Source organism: Scyliorhinus torazame, chromosome 25 (assembly GCF_047496885.1).
Source record: "Scyliorhinus torazame isolate Kashiwa2021f chromosome 25, sScyTor2.1, whole genome shotgun sequence".
NCBI classification, from domain to species: Eukaryota; Metazoa; Chordata; class Chondrichthyes; order Carcharhiniformes; family Scyliorhinidae; genus Scyliorhinus; species Scyliorhinus torazame.
In genome coordinates this window covers 18,816,493-18,837,699 of record NC_092731.1, presented here as the reverse complement: position 1 = coordinate 18,837,699, position 21,207 = coordinate 18,816,493, and the positions used below count along the sequence as shown (strand labels likewise).

General features: G+C 49.6%; 1 protein-coding gene and 1 pseudogene across 1 annotated transcript in view; one reads left to right on the top strand and one right to left on the bottom strand.

Moving 5' to 3' along the window:
• LOC140402381 (prolyl hydroxylase EGLN3-like) overlaps positions 1-21,207 on the top strand; it is a 275,709-nt pseudogene that overhangs the window by 169,999 nt on the left and 84,503 nt on the right.
• The window catches only part of tmem160 (transmembrane protein 160), a 33,639-nt gene continuing 14,867 nt past the window's right edge, over positions 2,436-21,207 (bottom strand). Inside the window, exon 4 of the mRNA XM_072490123.1 lies at positions 2,436-3,659. Within this exon, the coding sequence (XP_072346224.1) occupies positions 3,406-3,659 (254 nt within the window). The 3' untranslated portion in view covers positions 2,436-3,405. The remainder of the gene's footprint in view (positions 3,660-21,207) is intronic.

Sequence of the window (21,207 nt, the reverse complement as noted above, 5' to 3'; positions counted from 1 at the left end):
TGCAGGGATTCTATGAATCAGGCAATGCAGAGTTCGCAGTGTGATTGGCTGGAAAGCACTGCACTGCAAACAAGGCCATGTTAGGTGACCAACGGTGAAGGAGTGCAGGGAATTAGTCAAGTAAAAATTGATCCCATATCTGTATCCCAAAGATTTTGGGATTCCCATGTAGGGACTGATGAGCAAACAAGGATACACATGCATCTCTGCTGTACTTTGCCTGCACTCAGGACATTCCAAGTCACTTCCCGTGAAGTACTTTTGGAAGAGTGATGGCTGTTAGAATGTAGGCAACACAGCAGCCACAACTGTGCACAGGAAGATCCCACAAACAGCATTTGGTAACGATCAGATAACTGAATTGTGATGTTGCCTGAGGGATGAATATTCACCTCCCCCCTCCCCTCCCAGGACACGGGGGAGGAGTACCCCGCTCTTTTTTAAAATTATTAATTCATGGGATTTCAGGCCTTAGAATTTGGTGCCTCGTGAAGAGCGGAGCGGCCTTCTCGAACCGCTGCAGGCCGTGTGTTGTAGGTACACCCACAGCGCTGTTAGGGGAGGGAGCTGAAAATAGTGCCGTGGGATTGTGCGAAAGGGCTGGACAACATTCCTTTGCCAACCTCCAGGCTTAAACTACTGCAGCACGAACTGGCGAACAGGAAATATCAGTGGAATGTTACCGAGGTTCTGTTGCCACAGATCAGCAGCAGCGTCGCGGGGTAGGGGGACGAGAGGGAACTGGTGATGATGCGCTATCCTGCCACAGGACATACTGTAAAATCAAGGCTATATACAATGCACAACCCAATGGATTGTTCTGTGGGCACAGCTCAGGGGCATGGATAGGATCGTGCATGGCTTTGACATCCTTCAGTCAAATAGTCTGGGGACGGCCATTAGCTAGGGGTTAAGTTTTGGGGGGGGGTGGGGGGGGGTAAAGGAAGGGAGCTTATCGTGTCCAAGCCATAGCCTAGATCTTCAGGGACACAAGGGTGTCAGCCGTTCAGCCCCATTAGACCCCAATGCTCTGCGTCTCAACTCCATCTGCTCTCCTTAGTTCTGTAATAGTTCATGCCGAACAGAAATGTAAGCGGTGTTAAAGTGGAACCCCCTCCCCCCCCCCCTGTACAATTCGTACTGATATATGTCACCACCCTGTCTCAGCAACGTGTAAAATCAGACATGTGGGGAATGCGGTGTATATTGTATTTTACCTAATCGCATATTGAGGAGCAGTTAGACCATGGAAAATGCGACTGGAATTTTAACACCACACACACCCAAGACTTTTTACTTTAGTGGGCAGGGTGGAATGGGGGTTTTGGGGGGGGGGGGGGGTTGGAAAAAGGGGATAGTCTGTCTGAAAACGTTACCTTGTGCGAGAGAGATGGAGACCGAAAAGGCCGGCCTGTTTCGTCCACACCGACTGGCTCATTGTTGCTTCTCACTGTACTTTGTCCGTAAGATGTAAGCTGTTTCTAAAGCACTTGTCAAAGGGTGCGGTTTCTGATGCACTTCATTGCGCCCCCTCCTCACCTTTCCCCCTCCCGAGTAAACTGTATAAATGTTAAACATTTGATGTTGCCAGTCTGATCTGCGAGGGCAGACTGGCATTAAACTGGGAAAAAAAAAGACAAAAAAAAAAAACTTGATTTGATCAAGGTTCAAAAACAAAAAATACAAACTAACAACACTCCTCCTGCTTGTCTGGTTCTTTATTTCATAAATGTTACGCGCTCTTCCACGTTCTTCGCAGCACTTCAAGCGGAATGCAAAGAGCATCAACAACCAGCAGAGAACAGCGGCTAGGGGATGCATTTTCCCCGCCCCTTTCGGGAAGGAAATTGTCAGAGGGACTTAAAGCACCAGAAAAGGCCCTTCAGCCCATTGCGTCTGCGCTAGTCAAAAACTACCATCTGACCATTCTAATCCTACTTTCCAGCACTTGGCCCATCCCTTGTGCGCCCTGGGGTCGCAAGTGCATGTCAAAATACGTCTTCAATGTCATGAGGGTCTCTGCCTCCCATCACTCTTTCAGGCAGCGAGTTCCAGACTCGCCACCACCCTTCCTGCCTCTTCCCTTAAATCTGCCGTCCTTATCCCGGTCTGGTCTACCGGAAGCACAGCAATGTGGTTGACTCTTAAATGCCCTCCGGGATGGGCGCTGCATGCTGGCCCAGCCAGCGAGGCCCACATCCCGTGGACAACGTTTTAAAAACACACAATGAATTAAACACATAAGAGACCATAAGGCACAGGAGCAGAAGGTGGCCGTTTGGCCCATCGATTTTGCACCTACATGCAACTGAAAGATTGTCTTTAGACTGAACTCAAATCCTATTAGGGTCGCAGCAACCTCAAGCTTACCCTGTATTGGTGAGAACTGAAAGAGCCACCCTTACTGACCTCACTCAATAAGCACACCTTCGACGTTCTACAAACTCCATTTTATTTCATTTGTTTGTTTTGAAATGCAGAAGAACACAACCCACCCGTTAAAAGTGTCCAAACATCCACAGCCTTGCTCCAAGGCTTTCACAATCCCAAGGAAATGACGATAAATAACTCCAGGTAGGAAGTTGCCTTGAGCACACTAAAGCTTAAGAAAGAGGACTGCACAAGCAGAGGGCAGAAATGGGCAACGAGCGATTTAAAGCTCACCGACTTCTACAGGGAGTAAGGCTGCTGAATGGTACATTGCGGGTGGGGGGGGGGGGCATTCGGTCCATCGCAAACTGGGCTTCGCTCATTCCCGATACCCTCCCCTGCAGGCGCTAAAACACACTCCGGGTACAGTCTCCCAGCCTCCCTCCAGCACCTGCTGCCCCTGCACAGGCACTCCCCACGCGGGAGTCTAGTCGGGGGAGCAGCTGTGGGCTGTTCAACCATGTGTGGGGGCCAGCAGCCAAGCTGGGTACAAATCCTCATCCATTAAACACACTGCGTTACACTGGGAGAAAGGCAGGAAGGGGAGGGGGGTCACTGGATAATGATTACAGAAAGAAATCCGAGCTTGATCTTGATTGTTTTTAGCCTCTGGTTCCAGTAGCTGCTCCTCTGTGACGCCTGATTCAGGCTACCCACCGCCCCCAGTCAGGCCTTTCCAACCACCACTTAAACAAAATAAAAAGGAACCCACACCCCACTATGTGCTCTTCGAATTACCGTTTTGTCCTTTAATCCCGTGATTAAGAAGAAATAATTTGTATTTATATAGCGCTTTCATGATATCTAATGTCCCAAAGCATCGTACAGCCAAGAAGCACGTTTGACGTGCCGACAATTGCTACAATGGAAGAACTTTAAATCCTGTGCACTCATAATAAATATATACACGATTTTTACACATGCACGACCCAGTTCAGAACTCCCAGCTGCTGCCTTCCCATTTCCCGGCCCTCGTTACTTGTCCGACTTGCTCTTGTCCTCCTTTGACTTGCAGTCTTCACACTCTTCGTCGTGGATGATCTCCACCTCCAGCCGCCCGATGTAGAGGGAGACGGCGCACAGCCAGAACAGGGCCACCGCCGCCACCATCACGCCGCTCACCAGGGCCGTCGGCACGGACAGCAGCATCATCTTCCTCAGCAGGAAGAGGTTAGTGACGTACGAGCCGCTCCCGTAGGAGATGCAGACTCCTCCGAGGATGAAGAATCCTGGGAACAGAGGGGGGGGGGGCGGGGGGGAGATCACAGTTAGATTTCAAGGAGAACAAAGCTAGCGAAGGAAGGAAGAGCAGCAAGTGTGTTTCTACACTGCCCGTCATCGCCCCTGGACACAGCAAAGTGACCACTGACAATTTAAAACTTAGAAAAACACTGAATTTAAGTTGAGAAGAGGGACGTGTTTGCTTTACTTAATACTTGTGGTGCATCATCCCTCAGTGAGAGCTTAGTGGATGAGGGTATCATGAAGAACTTACACACACACAGATATAGAGCCACTTTCATAATGTCCGATCGACCCAGATCACCGAGTTACGCACTTTTGAAATGCAGTCACTATTAATTATCCAGGAATTGCAGAAGCCAATTTTGAACAACAAAATGCCCCCACAACAGTAGCCCCGTTCACACACACCCAGGACAGGTACAGCACGGCGTTAGATACAGAGTAAAGCTCTCTCAACACTGTCCCCATCAAACACTCCCAGGACAGGTACAGCATGGGGTTAGATACAAAGTAAAGCTCCCTCTACACTGTCCCCATCAAACACTCCCAGGACAGGTACAGCACGGATTTAGATACAGAGTAAAGCTCCCTCTACACTGTCCCCATCAAACACTCCCAGGACAGGTACAGCACGGGGTTAGATACAGAGTAAAGCTCCCTCTACACTGACCCCACCAAACACTCCCAGGACAGGTACAGCACGGGGTTAGATACAGAGTAAAGCTCCCTCTACACTGTCCCCACCAAACACTCCCAGGGCAGGTACAGCACAGGGTTAGATACAGAGTAAAGCTCCCTTTGCACTGTCCCCATCAAACACTCCCAGGACAGGTACAGCACGGGGTCAGATACAGCGTAAAGCTCCCTCTATACTGTCCCCATCAAACAATCTCAGGCAGGACAGGGACAGCACGGGGTTAGATACAGAATAAAGTTCCCTCTACACTGTCCCCATCAAACACTCCCAGGACAGGTACAGCACGGGGTTAGATAGAGAGTAAAGCTCCCTCTACGCAGCAACCTTCAAACACTCCCTGGACAGGTACAGCCCGGGGTTAGATACACAGTAAAGCTCCCTCTACGCAGCCCTGTTCAAACACTCCCAGGACAGGTACAGCACGGGGTTAGATACAGAGTAAAGCTCCCTCTACACTGTCCCCATCATACACTCCCAGGGCAGGTACAGCACGGTGTTAGATACAGAGTAAAGCTCCCTCTACACAGTCCCCATCAAACATTCCCAGGACAGGTACAGTGCGGGGTTAGATACAGAGTAAAGCTCCCTCTACACTGTCCCCATCAAACATTTCCAGGACAGGTACAGCACGGGGTTAGATACAGAGTTAAGCTCCTTCTGCACTGTCCCCATCAAACATTCCCAGGACAAGTACAGCATGGGGTTAGATACAGAGTAAAGCTCCTTCTACACTGTCCCCTTTAAACACTCCCAGGACATGTACAGCATGGGGTTGGATACAGAGCAAAGCTCCCTCTATGCTGTCCCTATCAAACACTCCCAGGACAGATACAGCACAGGGTTAGATACAGAGTAAAGCTCCCTCTACGTTGTCCCTATCAAACATTCCCAGGACAGGTACAGCATGGGGTTAGATAGAGAGTAAAACTCCCTCTATACTGTCCCCATCAAACACTACAGTCCCAAGCAGGTCCAAAATAGAGTTAGATTCAGAGTAAAGTTACCTCAACGCTGTCCCCATCAATCACTCCCAGGACAGGTACAGCACGGGGTTAGATACAGAGTAAAGCTCCCTCTACACTGTCCCCATTAAACATTCCCAGGACAGGTACAGTATGGGGTTAGATGCAGAGTAAAGCTCCCTCTACACTGTCCCCATCAAACACTCCCAGGACAGGTACAGCATGGGGTTAGATAGAGATAAAGCTCCCTCTACTCAGCCCCACTCAAACACTCCCAGGACAGGTACAGCACGGGGTTAGATACAGAGTCAGCTCCCTCTACACTGTCCCCATCAAACACTACACTCCCAAGCAGATCCAAAACAATTAGATTCAGAGTAAAGTTACCTCAACACTGTCCCCAACAAGCTCGCACAAGGCATGTCCAGCAGGGGGTTAGATACAGAGTGAAGCTCCCTCTACACTGTCCCCATCAAACATTCCCAGGACAGGTACAGCACGGGGTTAGATACAGAGTAAAGCTCCCTCTACACTGTCCCCATCAAACACTCCCAGGACAGGTACAGCACGGGGTTAGATACAGAGTAAAGCTCCCTCTACACTGAACCCATCAAACACTCCCAGGACAGGTACAGCACAGGGTTAGATACAGAGTAAAGCTCCCTCTACACTGTCCCCTTTAAACACTCCCAGGACCTGTACAGCATAGGGTGAGATACAGAGTAAAGCTCCCTGTACGCTGTCCCTATCAAACACTCCCAGGGCAGGTATAGCACAGGGTTAGATATGGAGTAAAGCTCCCTCTACACTGTCCCCATTAAACACTCCAAGGACAGGTACATCATGGGGTTAGATACAGAGTAAGACTCCCTCTACACTGACCCAACAAACACTCCCAGGACAGATGACGAATGTGATATAAAATAGTTACTTTCGAGATATTAGTTAATGTAATGTAGAAATAAGCCACTTTGATTCTGGCAAGTAGAGACAAAGGATTTTAGACCGCATGGAAAAAGCAGGAAGAGGTGTGTCTATGAGAGTGATGCTGCATTGATAGGGGCCGGAGAAAGGGATTGGAAGTGAGCCAATCAGAATAGATCAAACAAGTCAGGAGGGACATAGGATGACCTATGGGTGTCGAGTATGTGAAACTTGATGCCATTTGAATGTATGAGTACTGATCTCTTTGTCTGGGACCTTCACTTAGTTCCCGGGGCTGCAGAAAGCAACATGTTATCTGTATCACTGTGGACTAGGTAGCTTGCAAGCTGAATAAAATAGCTTCTTTTTACTTGCAAATCCATCTCGACTTTTATTGAGGCCAGACTGACGGAGAAAGAAATTTGGGATTCAACACAGATGCAGCACGGGGTTAGATACAGAGTAAAGCTCCCTCTACACTGGTCCCCATCAAACTCTACACTCCCAAGCAGGTCCAAAACAATTAGATTCAGAGTAAAGTTACCTCAACATTGTCCCCAACAAGCACGCACAAGGTATGTCCAGAAGAGGGTTAGATACAGAGTAAAGCTCCCTCTACGCAGCCCCGTTCAAACACTCCCAGGACAGGTACAGCACGGGGTTAGATACAGAGTAAAGCTCCCTCGACACTGTCCCCATTATACACTCCCAGGACAGGTACAGCACGGTGTTAGATACAGAGTAAAGCTCCCTCTACACTGTCCCCATCAAACACTCCCAGGAAAGATACTGCATGGAGTGTGATACAGAGTAAAGCTCCCTCTACACTGTCTCCATCAAACATTCCCAGGACAGGTAGAGTGCGGTGTTAGATACAGAGTAAAGCTCCCTCTACACTGTCCCCATCAAACATTCCCAGGACAGGTACAGCACGGGGTTTGATACAGAGTAAAGCTCCCTCTACGCAGCCCCGCTCAAACACTCCCAGGACAGGTACAGCACGGGGTTAGATACAGAGTAAAGCTCCCTCTACACTGTCCCCTACAGAGTAATGCTCCCTCTACACAGTCCCCATCAAACACTCCCAGGACAGGTACAGAAAGAGGTTAGATACAGAGTACAGCTCCCTCTACACTGTCCCCAACAAGCACGCACAAGGCATGCCCAGCAGAGGGTTAGATACAGAGTAAAGCTCCCTCTACACTGTCCCCATCAAACACTCCCAGGGCAGGTACAGCACGGGGTTAGATACAGAGTAAAGCTCCCTCTACACTGAACCCATCAAACACTCCCAGGACAGGTACAGCACGGGGTTAGATACAGAGTAAAGCTCCCTCTACACTGTCCCCATCAAATATTCCCAGGACAGCTACAGCATGGGGTTAGATACAGAGTAAAGCTCCCTCTACACTGTCCCCTTTAAACACTCCCAGGACATGTACAGCATGGGGTTAGATACAGAGTTAATCTCCCTCTCTGCTGTCCCTATCAAACACTCCCAGGACAGATACAGCAAGGGGTTAGCTACAGAATAAAGCTCCCTGTACGCTGCCCTATCAAACACTCCCAGGGCAGGTATAGCACAGGGTTAGATACGGAGTAAAGCTCCCTCTAAGTTGTCCCTATCAAACATTCCCAGGGCAGGTACAGCATGGGGTTAGATACAGAGTAAAGCTCCGTCTACGTTGTCCCTATCAAACATTCCCAGGACAGGTACAGCATGGGGTTAGATAGAGAGTAAAACTCCCTCTACACGGTCCCCATCAAACACTACACTCCCAAGCAGGTCCAAAACAGAGTTAGATTCAGAGGAAAGTTACCTCAACACTGTCCCCATCAATCACTCCCAGGACAGGTACAGCACGGGGTTAGATACAGAGTAAAGCTCCCACTACACTGTCCCCATCATACGCTGCCAGGACAGGAACAGCACGGTGTTAGATACAGAGTAACGCTCCCTCTACACTGTCCCCATCAAACAATCCCAGGACAGGTACAGCACGGGGTTAGATACAGAGTACAGCTCCCTCAACACTGTCCCCAACAAGCACGCACAAGGCATGTACAGCAGAGGGTTAGATACACAGTAAAGCTCCCTTCACACTGTCCCCATCAAACATGCACATGGGAGGTACAGAACAGGGTTAGATACAGAGTAGAGCTCCCTCGACACTGTCCCCATCAAACACTCCCAGGACAGGTACAGCGCGGGGTTAGATACAGAGTAAAGTTCCCTCTACACTGTCCCCATCAAACACTCCCAGGACAGGAACAGCACGGGGATAGACACAGAGTAACGCTCCCTCTACACTGTGCCCATCAAACACTTCCAGGACAGGTACAGCACGGGGTTAGATACAGAGTACAGCTCCCTCTACACTGACCCCACCAAACACTCCCAGGACAGGTACAGCACGGGGTTAGATACAGAGTAAAGCTCCCTCTACACTGTCCCCACCAAACACTCCCAGGGCAGGTACAGCACGGGGTTAGATACAGAGTAAAGCTCCCTTTGCACTGTCCCCATCAAACACTCCCAGGACAGGTACAGCACGGGGTCAGATACAGCGTAAAGCTCCCTCTATACTGTCCCCATCAAACAATCTCAGGCAGGACAGGGACAGCACGGGGTTAGATACAGAATAAAGTTCCCTCTACACTGTCCCCATCAAACACTCCCAGGACAGGTACAGCACGGGGTTAGATAGAGAGTAAAGCTCCCTCTACGCAGCAACCTTCAAACACTCCCAGGACAGATACAGCAAGGGGTTAGATACAGAGTAAAGCTCCCTGTACGCTGTCCCTATCAAACACTCCCAGGGCAGGTATAGCACAGGGTTAGATACGGAGTAAAGCTCCCTCTACACTGTCCACATTAAACACTCCCAGGACAGATGCAGTACGGGGTTTGATACAGAGTAAAGCTCCGTCTACGTTGTCCCTATCAAACATTCCCAGGACAGGTACAGCATGGGGTCAGATAGAGAGTAAAACTCCCTCTACACGGTCCCCATCAAACACTACACTCCCAAGCAGGTCCAAAACAGAGTTAGATTCAGAGGAAAGTTACCTCAACACTGTCCCCATCAATCACTCCCAGGACAGGTACAGCACGGGGTTAGATACAGAGTAAAGCTCCCACTACACTGTCCCCATCATACACTGCCAGGACAGGAACAGCACGGTGTTAGATACAGAGTAACGCTCCCTCTACACTGTCCCCATCAAACAATCCCAGGACAGGTACAGCACGGGGTTAGATACAGAGTACAGCTCCCTCAACACTGTCCCCAACAAGCACGCACAAGGCATGTACAGCAGAGGGTTAGATACACAGTAAAGCTCCCTTCACACTGTCCCCATCAAACATGCACATGGGAGGTACAGAACAGGGTTAGATACAGAGTAGAGCTCCCTCGACACTGTCCCCATCAAACACTCCCAGGACAGGTACAGCGCGGGGTTAGATACAGAGTAAAGCTCCCTCTACACTGTCCACAACAAGCACGCACAAGGCATGTACAGCACAGGGTTAGATACAGAGTAGAGCTCCCTCGACACTGTCCCCATCAAACACTACACTCCCAAGCAGGTCCAAAACAATTAGATTCAGAGTAAAGCTCACTCTACACTGTCCCCATCAAACACTCCCAGGACAGATACAGCACGGGGTTAGATACAGAGTAAAGCTCATTCTGCACTGTCCCCATCAAACATTCCCAGGACAAGTACAGCATGGGGTTAGATACAGAGTAAAGCTCCCTCTACACTGTCCCCATCAAACACTCCCAGGACAGCTACAGCATGGGGTTAGATACAGAGTAAAGCTCCCTCTACACTGTCCCCTTTAAACACTCCCAGGACATGTGCAGCATGGGGTTAGATACAGAGCAAAGCTCCCTCTATGCTGTCACTATCAAACACTCCCAGGACAGATACAGCAAGGGGTTAGATACAGAGTAAAGCTCCCTGTACGCTGTCCCTATCAAACACTCCCAGGGCAGGTATAGCACAGGGTTAGATACGGAGTAAAGCTCCCTCTACACTGTCCACATTAAACACTCCCAGGACAGATGCAGTACGGGGTTTGATACAGAGTAAAGCTCCGTCTACGTTGTCCCTATCAAACATTCCCAGGACAGGTACAGCATGGGGTCAGATAGAGAGTAAAACTCCCTCTACACGGTCCCCATCAAACACTACACTCCCAAGCAGGTCCAAAACAGAGTTAGATTCAGAGGAAAGTTACCTCAACACTGTCCCCATCAATCACTCCCAGGACAGGTACAGCACGGGGTTAGATACAGAGTAAAGCTCCCACTACACTGTCCCCATCATACACTGCCAGGACAGGAACAGCACGGTGTTAGATACAGAGTAACGCTCCCTCTACACTGTCCCCATCAAACAATCCCAGGACAGGTACAGCACGGGGTTAGATACAGAGTACAGCTCCCTCAACACTGTCCCCAACAAGCACGCACAAGGCATGTACAGCAGAGGGTTAGATACACAGTAAAGCTCCCTTCACACTGTCCCCATCAAACATGCACATGGGAGGTACAGAACAGGGTTAGATACAGAGTAGAGCTCCCTCGACACTGTCCCCATCAAACACTCCCAGGACAGGTACAGCGCGGGGTTAGATACAGAGTAAAGTTCCCTCTACACTGTCCCCATCAAACACTCCCAGGACAGGAACAGCACGGGGATAGACACAGAGTAACGCTCCCTCTACACTGTGCCCATCAAACACTTCCAGGACAGGTACAGCACGGGGTTAGATACAGAGTACCGCTCCCTCTACACTGTCCACAACAAGCACGCACAAGGCATGTACAGCACAGGGTTAGATACAGAGTAGAGCTCCCTCGACACTGTCCCCATCAAACACTACACTCCCAAGCAGGTCCAAAACAATTAGATTCAGAGTAAAGCTCCCTCTACACTGTCCCCATCAAACACTCCCAGGACAGATACAGCACGGGGTTAGATACAGAGTAAAGCTCATTCTGCACTGTCCCCATCAAACATTCCCAGGACAAGTACAGCATGGGGTTAGATACAGAGTAAAGCTCCCTCTACACTGTCCCCATCAAACACTCCCAGGACAGCTACAGCATTGGGTTAGATACAGAGTAAAGCTCCCTCTACACTGTCCCCTTTAAACACTCCCAGGACATGTGCAGCATGGGGTTAGATACAGAGCAAAGCTCCCTCTATGCTGTCACTATCAAACACTCCCAGGACAGATACAGCAAGGGGTTAGATACAGAGTAAAGCTCCCTGTACGCTGTCCCTATCAAACACTCCCAGGGCAGGTATAGCACAGGGTTAGATACGGAGTAAAGCTCCCTCTACACTGTCCACATTAAACACTCCCAGGACAGATGCAGTACGGGGTTTGATACAGAGTAAAGCTCCGTCTACGTTGTCCCTATCAAACATTCCCAGGACAGGTACAGCATGGGGTCAGATAGAGAGTAAAACTCCCTCTACACGGTCCCCATCAAACACTACACTCCCAAGCAGGTCCAAAACAGAGTTAGATTCAGAGGAAAGTTACCTCAACACTATCCCCATCAATCACTCCCAGGACAGGTACAGCACGGGGTTAGATACAGAGTAAAGCTCCCACTACACTGTCCCCATCATACACTCCCAGTACAGGAACAGCACGGTGTTAGATACAGAGTAAAGCTCCCTCTACACTGTCGCCATCAAACACTCCCAGGACAGATGCAGCACGGGGTGAGATACAGTGTAAAGCTCCGTCTACGTTGTCCCCATCAAACACTCCCAGGACAGCTACAGCATGGGGTTAGATACAGAATAAAGCTCCCTCTACACTGTCCCCTTTAAACACTCCCAGGACATGTACAGCATGGGGTTAGATACAGAGTACAGCTCCCTCTACGCTGTCCCCAACAAGCACGCACAAGGCATGTACAGCAGAGGGTTAGATACAGAGTAAAGCTCCCTTCACACTGTCCCCATCAAACATGCACATGGCAGGTACAGCACAGGGTTAGATCCAGAGTAGAGCTCCCTCTACACTGTCCCCATCAAACACTACACTCCCAAGCAGGTCCAAAACAATTAGATACAGAGGAAAGCTCCCTCTAGACTGTCCCCATCAAACACTCCCAGGACAGGTACAGCACGGGGTTAGATACAGAGTTAAGCTCCTTCTGCACTGTCCCCATCGAACATTCCCAGGACAGCTGCAGCATGGGGTTAGATACAGAGTAAAGCTCCCTCTACACTGTCCCCTTTAAACACTCCCAGGACATGTGCAACATGGGGTTAGATACGGAGTAAAGATCCCTCTACACTGTCCCCATTAAACACTCCCAGGACAGATGCAGCAACGGGTAAGATACAGTGTAAAGCTCCGTCTACGTTGTCCCTATCAAACATTCCCAGGACAGGTACAGCATGGGATTAGATAGAGAGTAAAACTCCCTCTACACGGTCCCCATCAAACACTACACTCCCAAGCAGGTCCAAAACAGAGTGAGATTCAGAGGAAAGTTACCTCACCACTGTCCCCATCAATCACTCCCAGGACAGGTACAGCACGGGGTTAGATACAGAGTAAAGCTCCCACTACACTGTCCCCATCAAACATTCCCAGGACAGGTACAGCACGGGGTTAGATACAGAGTAAAGCTCCCTCTACACTGTCCCCATCAAACACTCCCAGGACAGGTACAGCACGGGGTTAGATACAGAGTAAAGCTCCCTCTAAACTGAACCCATCAAACACTCCCAGGACAGGTACAGCACAGGGTTAGATACAGAGTAAAGCTCCCTCTACACTGTCCCCTTTAAACACTCCCAGGACCTGTACAGCATAGGGTTAGATACAGAGTAAAGCTCCCTGTACGCTGTCCCTATCAAACACTCCCAGGGCAGGTATAGCACAGGGTTAGATATGGAGTAAAGCTCCCTCTACACTGTCCCCATTAAACACTCCAAGGACAGGTACATCATGGGGTTCGATACAGAGTAAGACTCCCTCTACACTGACCCAACAAACACTCCCAGGACAGATGACGAATGTGATATAAAATAGTTACTTTCGAGATATTAGTTAATGTAATGTAGAAATAAGCCACTTTGATTCTGGCAAGTAGAGACAAAGGATTTTAGACCGCATGGAAAAAGCAGGAAGAGGTGTGTCTATGAGAGTGATGCTGCATTGATAGGGGCCGGAGAAAGGGATTGGAAGTGAGCCAATCAGAATAGATCAAACAAGTCAGGAGGGACATAGGATGACCTATGGGTGTCGAGTATGTGAAACTTGATGCCATTTGAATGTATGAGTACTGATCTCTTTGTCTGGGACCTTCACTTAGTTCCCGGGGCTGCAGAAAGCAACATGTTATCTGTATCACTGTGGACTAGGTAGCTTGCAAGCTGAATAAAATAGCTTCTTTTTACTTGCAAATCCATCTCGACTTTTATTGAGGCCAGACTGACGGAGAAAGAAATTTGGGATTCAACACAGATGCAGCACGGGGTTAGATACAGAGTAAAGCTCCCTCTACACTGGTCCCCATCAAACTCTACACTCCCAAGCAGGTCCAAAACAATTAGATTCAGAGTAAAGTTACCTCAACATTGTCCCCAACAAGCACGCACAAGGTATGTCCAGCAGAGGGTTAGATACAGAGTAAAGCTCCCTCTACGCAGCCCCGTTCAAACACTCCCAGGACAGGTACAGCACGGGGTTAGATACAGAGTAAAGCTCCCTCGACACTGTCCCCATTATACACTCCCAGGACAGGTACAGCACGGTGTTAGATACAGAGTAAAGCTCCCTCTACACTGTCCCCATCAAACACTCCAAGGAAAGATACTGCATGGAGTGTGATACAGAGTAAAGCTCCCTCTACACTGTCTCCATCAAACATTCCCAGGACAGGTAGAGTGCGGTGTTAGATACAGAGTAAAGCTCCCTCTACACTGTCCCCATCAAACATTCCCAGGACAGGTACAGTATGGGGTTTGATGCAGAGTAAAGCTCCCTCTACACTGTCCCCATCAAACACTCCCAGGACAGGTACAGCACGGGGTTTGATACAGAGTAAAGCTCCCCCTGCACTGTCCCCTACAGAGTAATGCTCCCTCTACACAGTCCCCATCAAACACTCCCAGGACAGGTACAGAAAGAGGTTAGATACAGAGTACAGCTCCCTCTACACTGTCCCCAACAAGCACGCACAAGGCATGCCCAGCAGAGGGTTAGATACAGAGTAAAGCTCCCTCTACACTGTCCCCATCAAACACTCCCAGGGCAGGTACAGCACGGGGTTAGATACAGAGTAAAGCTCCCTCTACACTGAACCCATCAAACACTCCCAGGACAGGTACAGCACGGGGTTAGATACAGAGTAAAGCTCCCTCTACACTGTCCCCATCAAACATTCCCAGGACAGGTACAGCGTGGGGTTAGATACAGAGTAAAGCTCCCTCTACACTGTCCCCATCAAATATTCCCAGGACAGCTACAGCATGGGGTTAGATACAGAGTAAAGCTCCCTCTACACTGTCCCCTTTAAACACTCCCAGGACATGTACAGCATGGGGTTAGATACAGAGTTAATCTCCCTCTCTGCTGTCCCTATCAAACACTCCCAGGACAGATACAGCAAGGGGTTAGCTACAGAATAAAGCTCCCTGTACGCTGCCCTATCAAACACTCCCAGGGCAGGTATAGCACAGGGTTAGATACGGAGTAAAGCTCCCTCTAAGTTGTCCCTATCAAACATTCCCAGGGCAGGTACAGCATGGGGTTAGATACAGAGTAAAGCTCCGTCTACGTTGTCCCTATCAAACATTCCCAGGACAGGTACAGCATGGGGTTAGATAGAGAGTAAAACTCCCTCTACACGGTCCCCATCAAACACTACACTCCCAAGCAGGTCCAAAACAGAGTTAGATTCAGAGGAAAGTTACCTCAACACTGTCCCCATCAATCACTCCCAGGACAGGTACAGCACGGGGTTAGATACAGAGTAAAGCTCCCACTACACTGTCCCCATCATACACTGCCAGGACAGGAACAGCACGGTGTTAGATACAGAGTAACGCTCCCTCTACACTGTCCCCATCAAACAATCCCAGGACAGGTACAGCACGGGGTTAGATACAGAGTACAGCTCCCTCAACACTGTCCCCAACAAGCACGCACAAGGCATGTACAGCAGAGGGTTAGATACACAGTAAAGCTCCCTTCACACTGTCCCCATCAAACATGCACATGGGAGGTACAGAACAGGGTTAGATACAGAGTAGAGCTCCCTCGACACTGTCCCCATCAAACACTCCCAGGACAGGTACAGCGCGGGGTTAGATACAGAGTAAAGTTCCCTCTACACTGTCCCCATCAAACACTCCCAGGACAGGAACAGCACGGGGATAGACACAGAGTAACGCTCCCTCTACACTGTGCCCATCAAACACTTCCAGGACAGGTACAGCACGGGGTTAGATACAGAGTACAGCTCCCTCTACACTGTCCACAACAAGCACGCACAAGGCATGTACAGCACAGGGTTAGATACAGAGTAGAGCTCCCTCGACACTGTCCCCATCAAACACTACACTCCCAAGCAGGTCCAAAACAATTAGATTCAGAGTAAAGCTCCCTCTACACTGTCCCCATCAAACACTCCCAGGACAGATACAGCACGGGGTTAAATACAGAGTAAAGCTCATTCTGCACTGTCCCCATCAAAGATTCCCAGGACAAGTACAGCATGGGGTTAGATACAGAGTAAAGCTCCCTCTACACTGTCCCCATCAAACACTCCCAGGACAGCTACAGCATGGGGTTAGATACAGAGTAAAGCTCCCTCTACACTGTCCCCTTTAAACACTCCCAGGACATGTGCAGCATGGGGTTAGATACAGAGCAAAGCTCCCTCTATGCTGTCACTATCAAACACTCCCAGGACAGATACAGCAAGGGGTTAGATACAGAGTAAAGCTCTCTGTACGCTGTCCCTATCAAACACTCCCAGGGCAGGTATAGCACAGGGTTAGATACGGAGTAAAGCTCCCTCTACACTGTCCACATTAAACACTCCCAGGACAGATGCAGTACGGGGTTTGATACAGAGTAAAGCTCCGTCTACGTTGTCCCTATCAAACATTCCCAGGACAGGTACAGCATGGGATCAGATAGAGAGTAAAACTCCCTCTACACGGTCCCCATCAAACACTACACTCCCAAGCAGGTCCAAAACAGAGTTAGATTCAGAGGAAAGTTACCTCAACACTGTCCCCATCAATCACTCCCAGGACAGGTACAGCACGGGGTTAGATACAGAGTAAAGCTCCCACTACACTGTCCCCATCATACACTGCCAGGACAGGAACAGCACGGTGTTAGATACAGAGTAACGCTCCCTCTACACTGTCCCCATCAAACAATCCCAGGACAGGTACAGCACGGGGTTAGATACAGAGTACAGCTCCCTCAACACTGTCCCCAACAAGCACGCACAAGGCATGTACAGCAGAGGGTTAGATACACAGTAAAGCTCCCTTCACACTGTCCCCATCAAACATGCACATGGGAGGTACAGAACAGGTTTAGATACAGAGTAGAGCTCCCTCGACACTGTCCCCATCAAACACTCCCAGGACAGGTACAGCGCGGGGTTAGATACAGAGTAAAGTTCCCTCTACACTGTCCCCAACAAGCACGCACAAGGCATGTACAGCAGAGGGTTAGATACACAGTAAAGCTCCCTTCACACTGTCCCCATCAAACATGCACATGGGAGGTACAGAACAGGGTTAGATACAGAGTAGAGCTCCCTCGACACTGTCCCCATCAAACACTCCCAGGACAGGTACAGCGCGGGGTTAGATACAGAGTAAAGTTCCCTCTACACTGTCCCCATCAAACACTCCCAGGACAGGATCAGCACGGGGATAGACACAGAGTAACGCTCCCTCTACACTGTGCCCATCAAACACTTCCAGGACAGGTACAGCACGGGGTTAGATACAGAGTACAGCTCCCTCTACACTGTCCACAACAAGCACGCACAAGGCATGTACAGCACAGGGTTAGATACAGAGTAGAGCTCCCTCGACACTGTCCCCATCAAACACTACACTCCCAAGCAGGTCCAAAACAATTAGATTCAGAGTAAAGCTCCCTCTACACTGTCCCCATCAAACACTCCCAGGACAGATACAGCACGGGGTTAGATACAGAGTAAAGCTCATTCTGCACTGTCCCCATCAAACATTCCCAGGACAAGTACAGCATGGGGTTAGATACAGAGTAAAGCTCCCTCTACACTGTCCCCAACAAGCACGCACAAGGCATGCCCAGCAGAGGGTTAGATACAGAGTAAAGCTCCCTCTACACTGTCCCCATCAAACACTCCCAGGGCAGGTACAGCACGGGGTTAGATACAGAGTAAAGCTCCCTCTACACTGAACCCATCAAACACTCCCAGGACAGGTACAGCACGGGGTTAGATACAGAGTAAAGCTCCCTCTACACTGTCCCCATCAAACATTCCCAGGACAGGTACAGCGTGGGGTTAGATACAGAGTAAAGCTCCCTCTACACTGTCCCCATCAAATATTCCCAGGACAGCTACAGCATGGGGTGAGATACAGAGTAAAGCTCCCTCTACACTGTCCCCTTTAAACACTCCCAGGACATGTACAGCATGGGGTTAGATACAGAGTTAATCTCCCTCTCTGCTGTCCCTATCAAACACTCCCAGGACAGATACAGCAAGGGGTTAGCTACAGAATAAAGCTCCCTGTACGCTGCCCTATCAAACACTCCCAGGGCAGGTATAGCACAGGGTTAGATACGGAGTAAAGCTCCCTCTAAGTTGTCCCTATCAAACATTCCCAGGGCAGGTACAGCATGGGGTTAGATACAGAGTAAAGCTCCGTCTACGTTGTCCCTATCAAACATTCCCAGGACAGGTACAGCATGGGGTTAGATAGAGAGTAAAACTCCCTCTACACGGTCCCCATCAAACACTACACTCCCAAGCAGGTCCAAAACAGAGTTAGATTCAGAGGAAAGTTACCTCAACACTGTCCCCATCAATCACTCCCAGGACAGGTACAGCACGGGGTTAGATACAGAGTAAAGCTCCCACTACACTGTCCCCATCATACACTGCCAGGACAGGAACAGCACGGTGTTAGATACAGAGTAACGCTCCCTCTACACTGTCCCCATCAAACAATCCCAGGACAGGTACAGCACGGGGTTAGACACAGAGTACAGCTCCCTCAACACTGTCCCCAACAAGCACGCACAAGGCATGTACAGCAGAGGGTTAGATACACAGTAAAGCTCCCTTCACACTGTCCCCATCAAACATGCACATGGGAGGTACAGAACAGGGTTAGATACAGAGTAGAGCTCCCTCGACACTGTCCCCATCAAACACTCCCAGGACAGGTACAGCGCGGGGTTAGATACAGAGTAAAGTTCCCTCTACACTGTCCCCATCAAACACTCCCAGGACAGGAACAGCACGGGGATAGACACAGAGTAACGCTCCCTCTACACTGTGCCCATCAAACACTTCCAGGACAGGTACAGCACGGGGTTAGATACAGAGTACAGCTCCCTCTACACTGTCCACAACAAGCACGCACAAGGCATGTACAGCACAGGGTTAGATACAGAGTAGAGCTCCCTCGACACTGTCCCCATCAAACACTACACTCCCAAGCAGGTCCAAAACAATTAGATTCAGAGTAAAGCTCCCTCTACACTGTCCCCATCAAACACTCCCAGGACAGATACAGCACGGGGTTAGATACAGAGTAAAGCTCATTCTGCACTGTCCCCATCAAAGATTCCCAGGACAAGTACAGCATGGGGTTAGATACAGAGTAAAGCTCCCTCTACACTGTCCCCATCAAACACTCCCAGGACAGCTACAGCATGGGGTTAGATACAGAGTAAAGCTCCCTCTACACTGTCCCCTTTAAACACTCCCAGGACATGTGCAGCATGGGGTTAGATACAGAGCAAAGCTCCCTCTATGCTGTCACTATCAAACACTCCCAGGACAGATACAGCAAGGGGTTAGATACAGAGTAAAACTCCCTGTACGCTGTCCCTATCAAACACTCCCAGGGCAGGTATAGCACAGGGTTAGATACGGAGTAAAGCTCCCTCTACACTGTCCACATTAAACACTCCCAGGACAGATGCAGTACGGGGTTTGATACAGAGTAAAGCTCCGTCTACGTTGTCCCTATCAAACATTCCCAGGACAGGTACAGCATGGGGTCAGATAGAGAGTAAAACTCCCTCTACACGGTCCCCATCAAACACTACACTCCCAAGCAGGTCCAAAACAGAGTTAGATTCAGAGGAAAGTTACCTCAACACTGTCCCCATCAATCACTCCCAGGACAGGTACAGCACGGGGTTAGATACAGAGTAAAGCTCCCACTACACTGTCCCCATCATACACTGCCAGGACAGGAACAGCACGGTGTTAGATACAGAGTAACGCTCCCTCTACACTGTCCCCATCAAACAATCCCAGGACAGGTACAGCACGGGGTTAGATACAGAGTACAGCTCCCTCAACACTGTCCCCAACAAGCACGCACAAGGCATGTACAGCAGAGGGTTAGATACACAGTAAAGCTCCCTTCACACTGTCCCCATCAAACATGCACATGGGAGGTACAGAACAGGTTTAGATACAGAGTAGAGCTCCCTCGACACTGTCCCCATCAAACACTCCCAGGACAGGTACAGCGCGGGGTTAGATACAGAGTAAAGTTCCCTCTACACTGTCCCCATCAAACACTCCCAGGACAGGATCAGCACGGGGATAGACACAGAGTAACGCTCCCTCTACACTGTGCCCATCAAACACTTCCAGGACAGGTACAGCACGGGGTTAGATACAGAGTACAGCTCCCTCTACACTGTCCACAACAAGCACGCACAAGGCATGTACAGCACAGGGTTAGATACAGAGTAGAGCTCCCTCGACACTGTCCCCATCAAACACTACACTCCCAAGCAGGTCCAAAACAATTAGATTCAGAGTAAAGCTCCCTCTACACTGTCCCCATCAAACACTCCCAGGACAGATACAGCACGGGGTTAGATACAGAGTAAAGCTCATTCTGCACTGTCCCCATCAAACATTCCCAGGACAAGTACAGCATGGGGTTAGATACAGAGTAAAGCTCCCTCTACACTGTCCCCATCAAACACTCCCAGGACAGCTACAGCATGGGGTTAGATACAGAGTAAAGCTCCCTCTACACTGTCCCCTTTAAACACTCCCAGGACATGTGCAGCATGGGGTTAGATACAGAGCAAAGCTCCCTCTATGCTGTCACTATCAAACACTCCCAGGACAGATACAGCAAGGGGTTAGATACAGAGTAAAGCTCCCTGTACGCTGTCCCTATCAAACACTCCCAGGGCAGGTATAGCACAGGGTTAGATACGGAGTAAAGCTCCCTCTACACTGTCCACATTAAACACTCCCAGGACAGATGCAGTACGGGGTTAGATACAGAGTAAAGCTCCGTCTACGTTGTCCCTATCAAACATTCCGAGGACAGGTACAGCATGGGGTTAGATAGAGAGTAAAACTCCCTCTACACGGTCCCCATCAAACACTACACTCCCAAGCAGGTCCAAAACAGAGTTAGATTCAGAGGAAAGTTACCTCAACACTATCCCCATCAATCACTCCCAGGACAGGTACAGCACGGGGTTAGATACAGAGTAAAGCTCCCACTACACTGTCCCCATCATACACTCCCAGTACAGGAACAGCACGGTGTTAGATACAGAGTAAAGCTCCCTCTACACTGTCCCCATCAAACACTCCCAGGACAGATGCAGCACGGGGTGAGATACAGTGTAAAGCTCCGTCTACGTTGTCCCCATCAAACACTCCC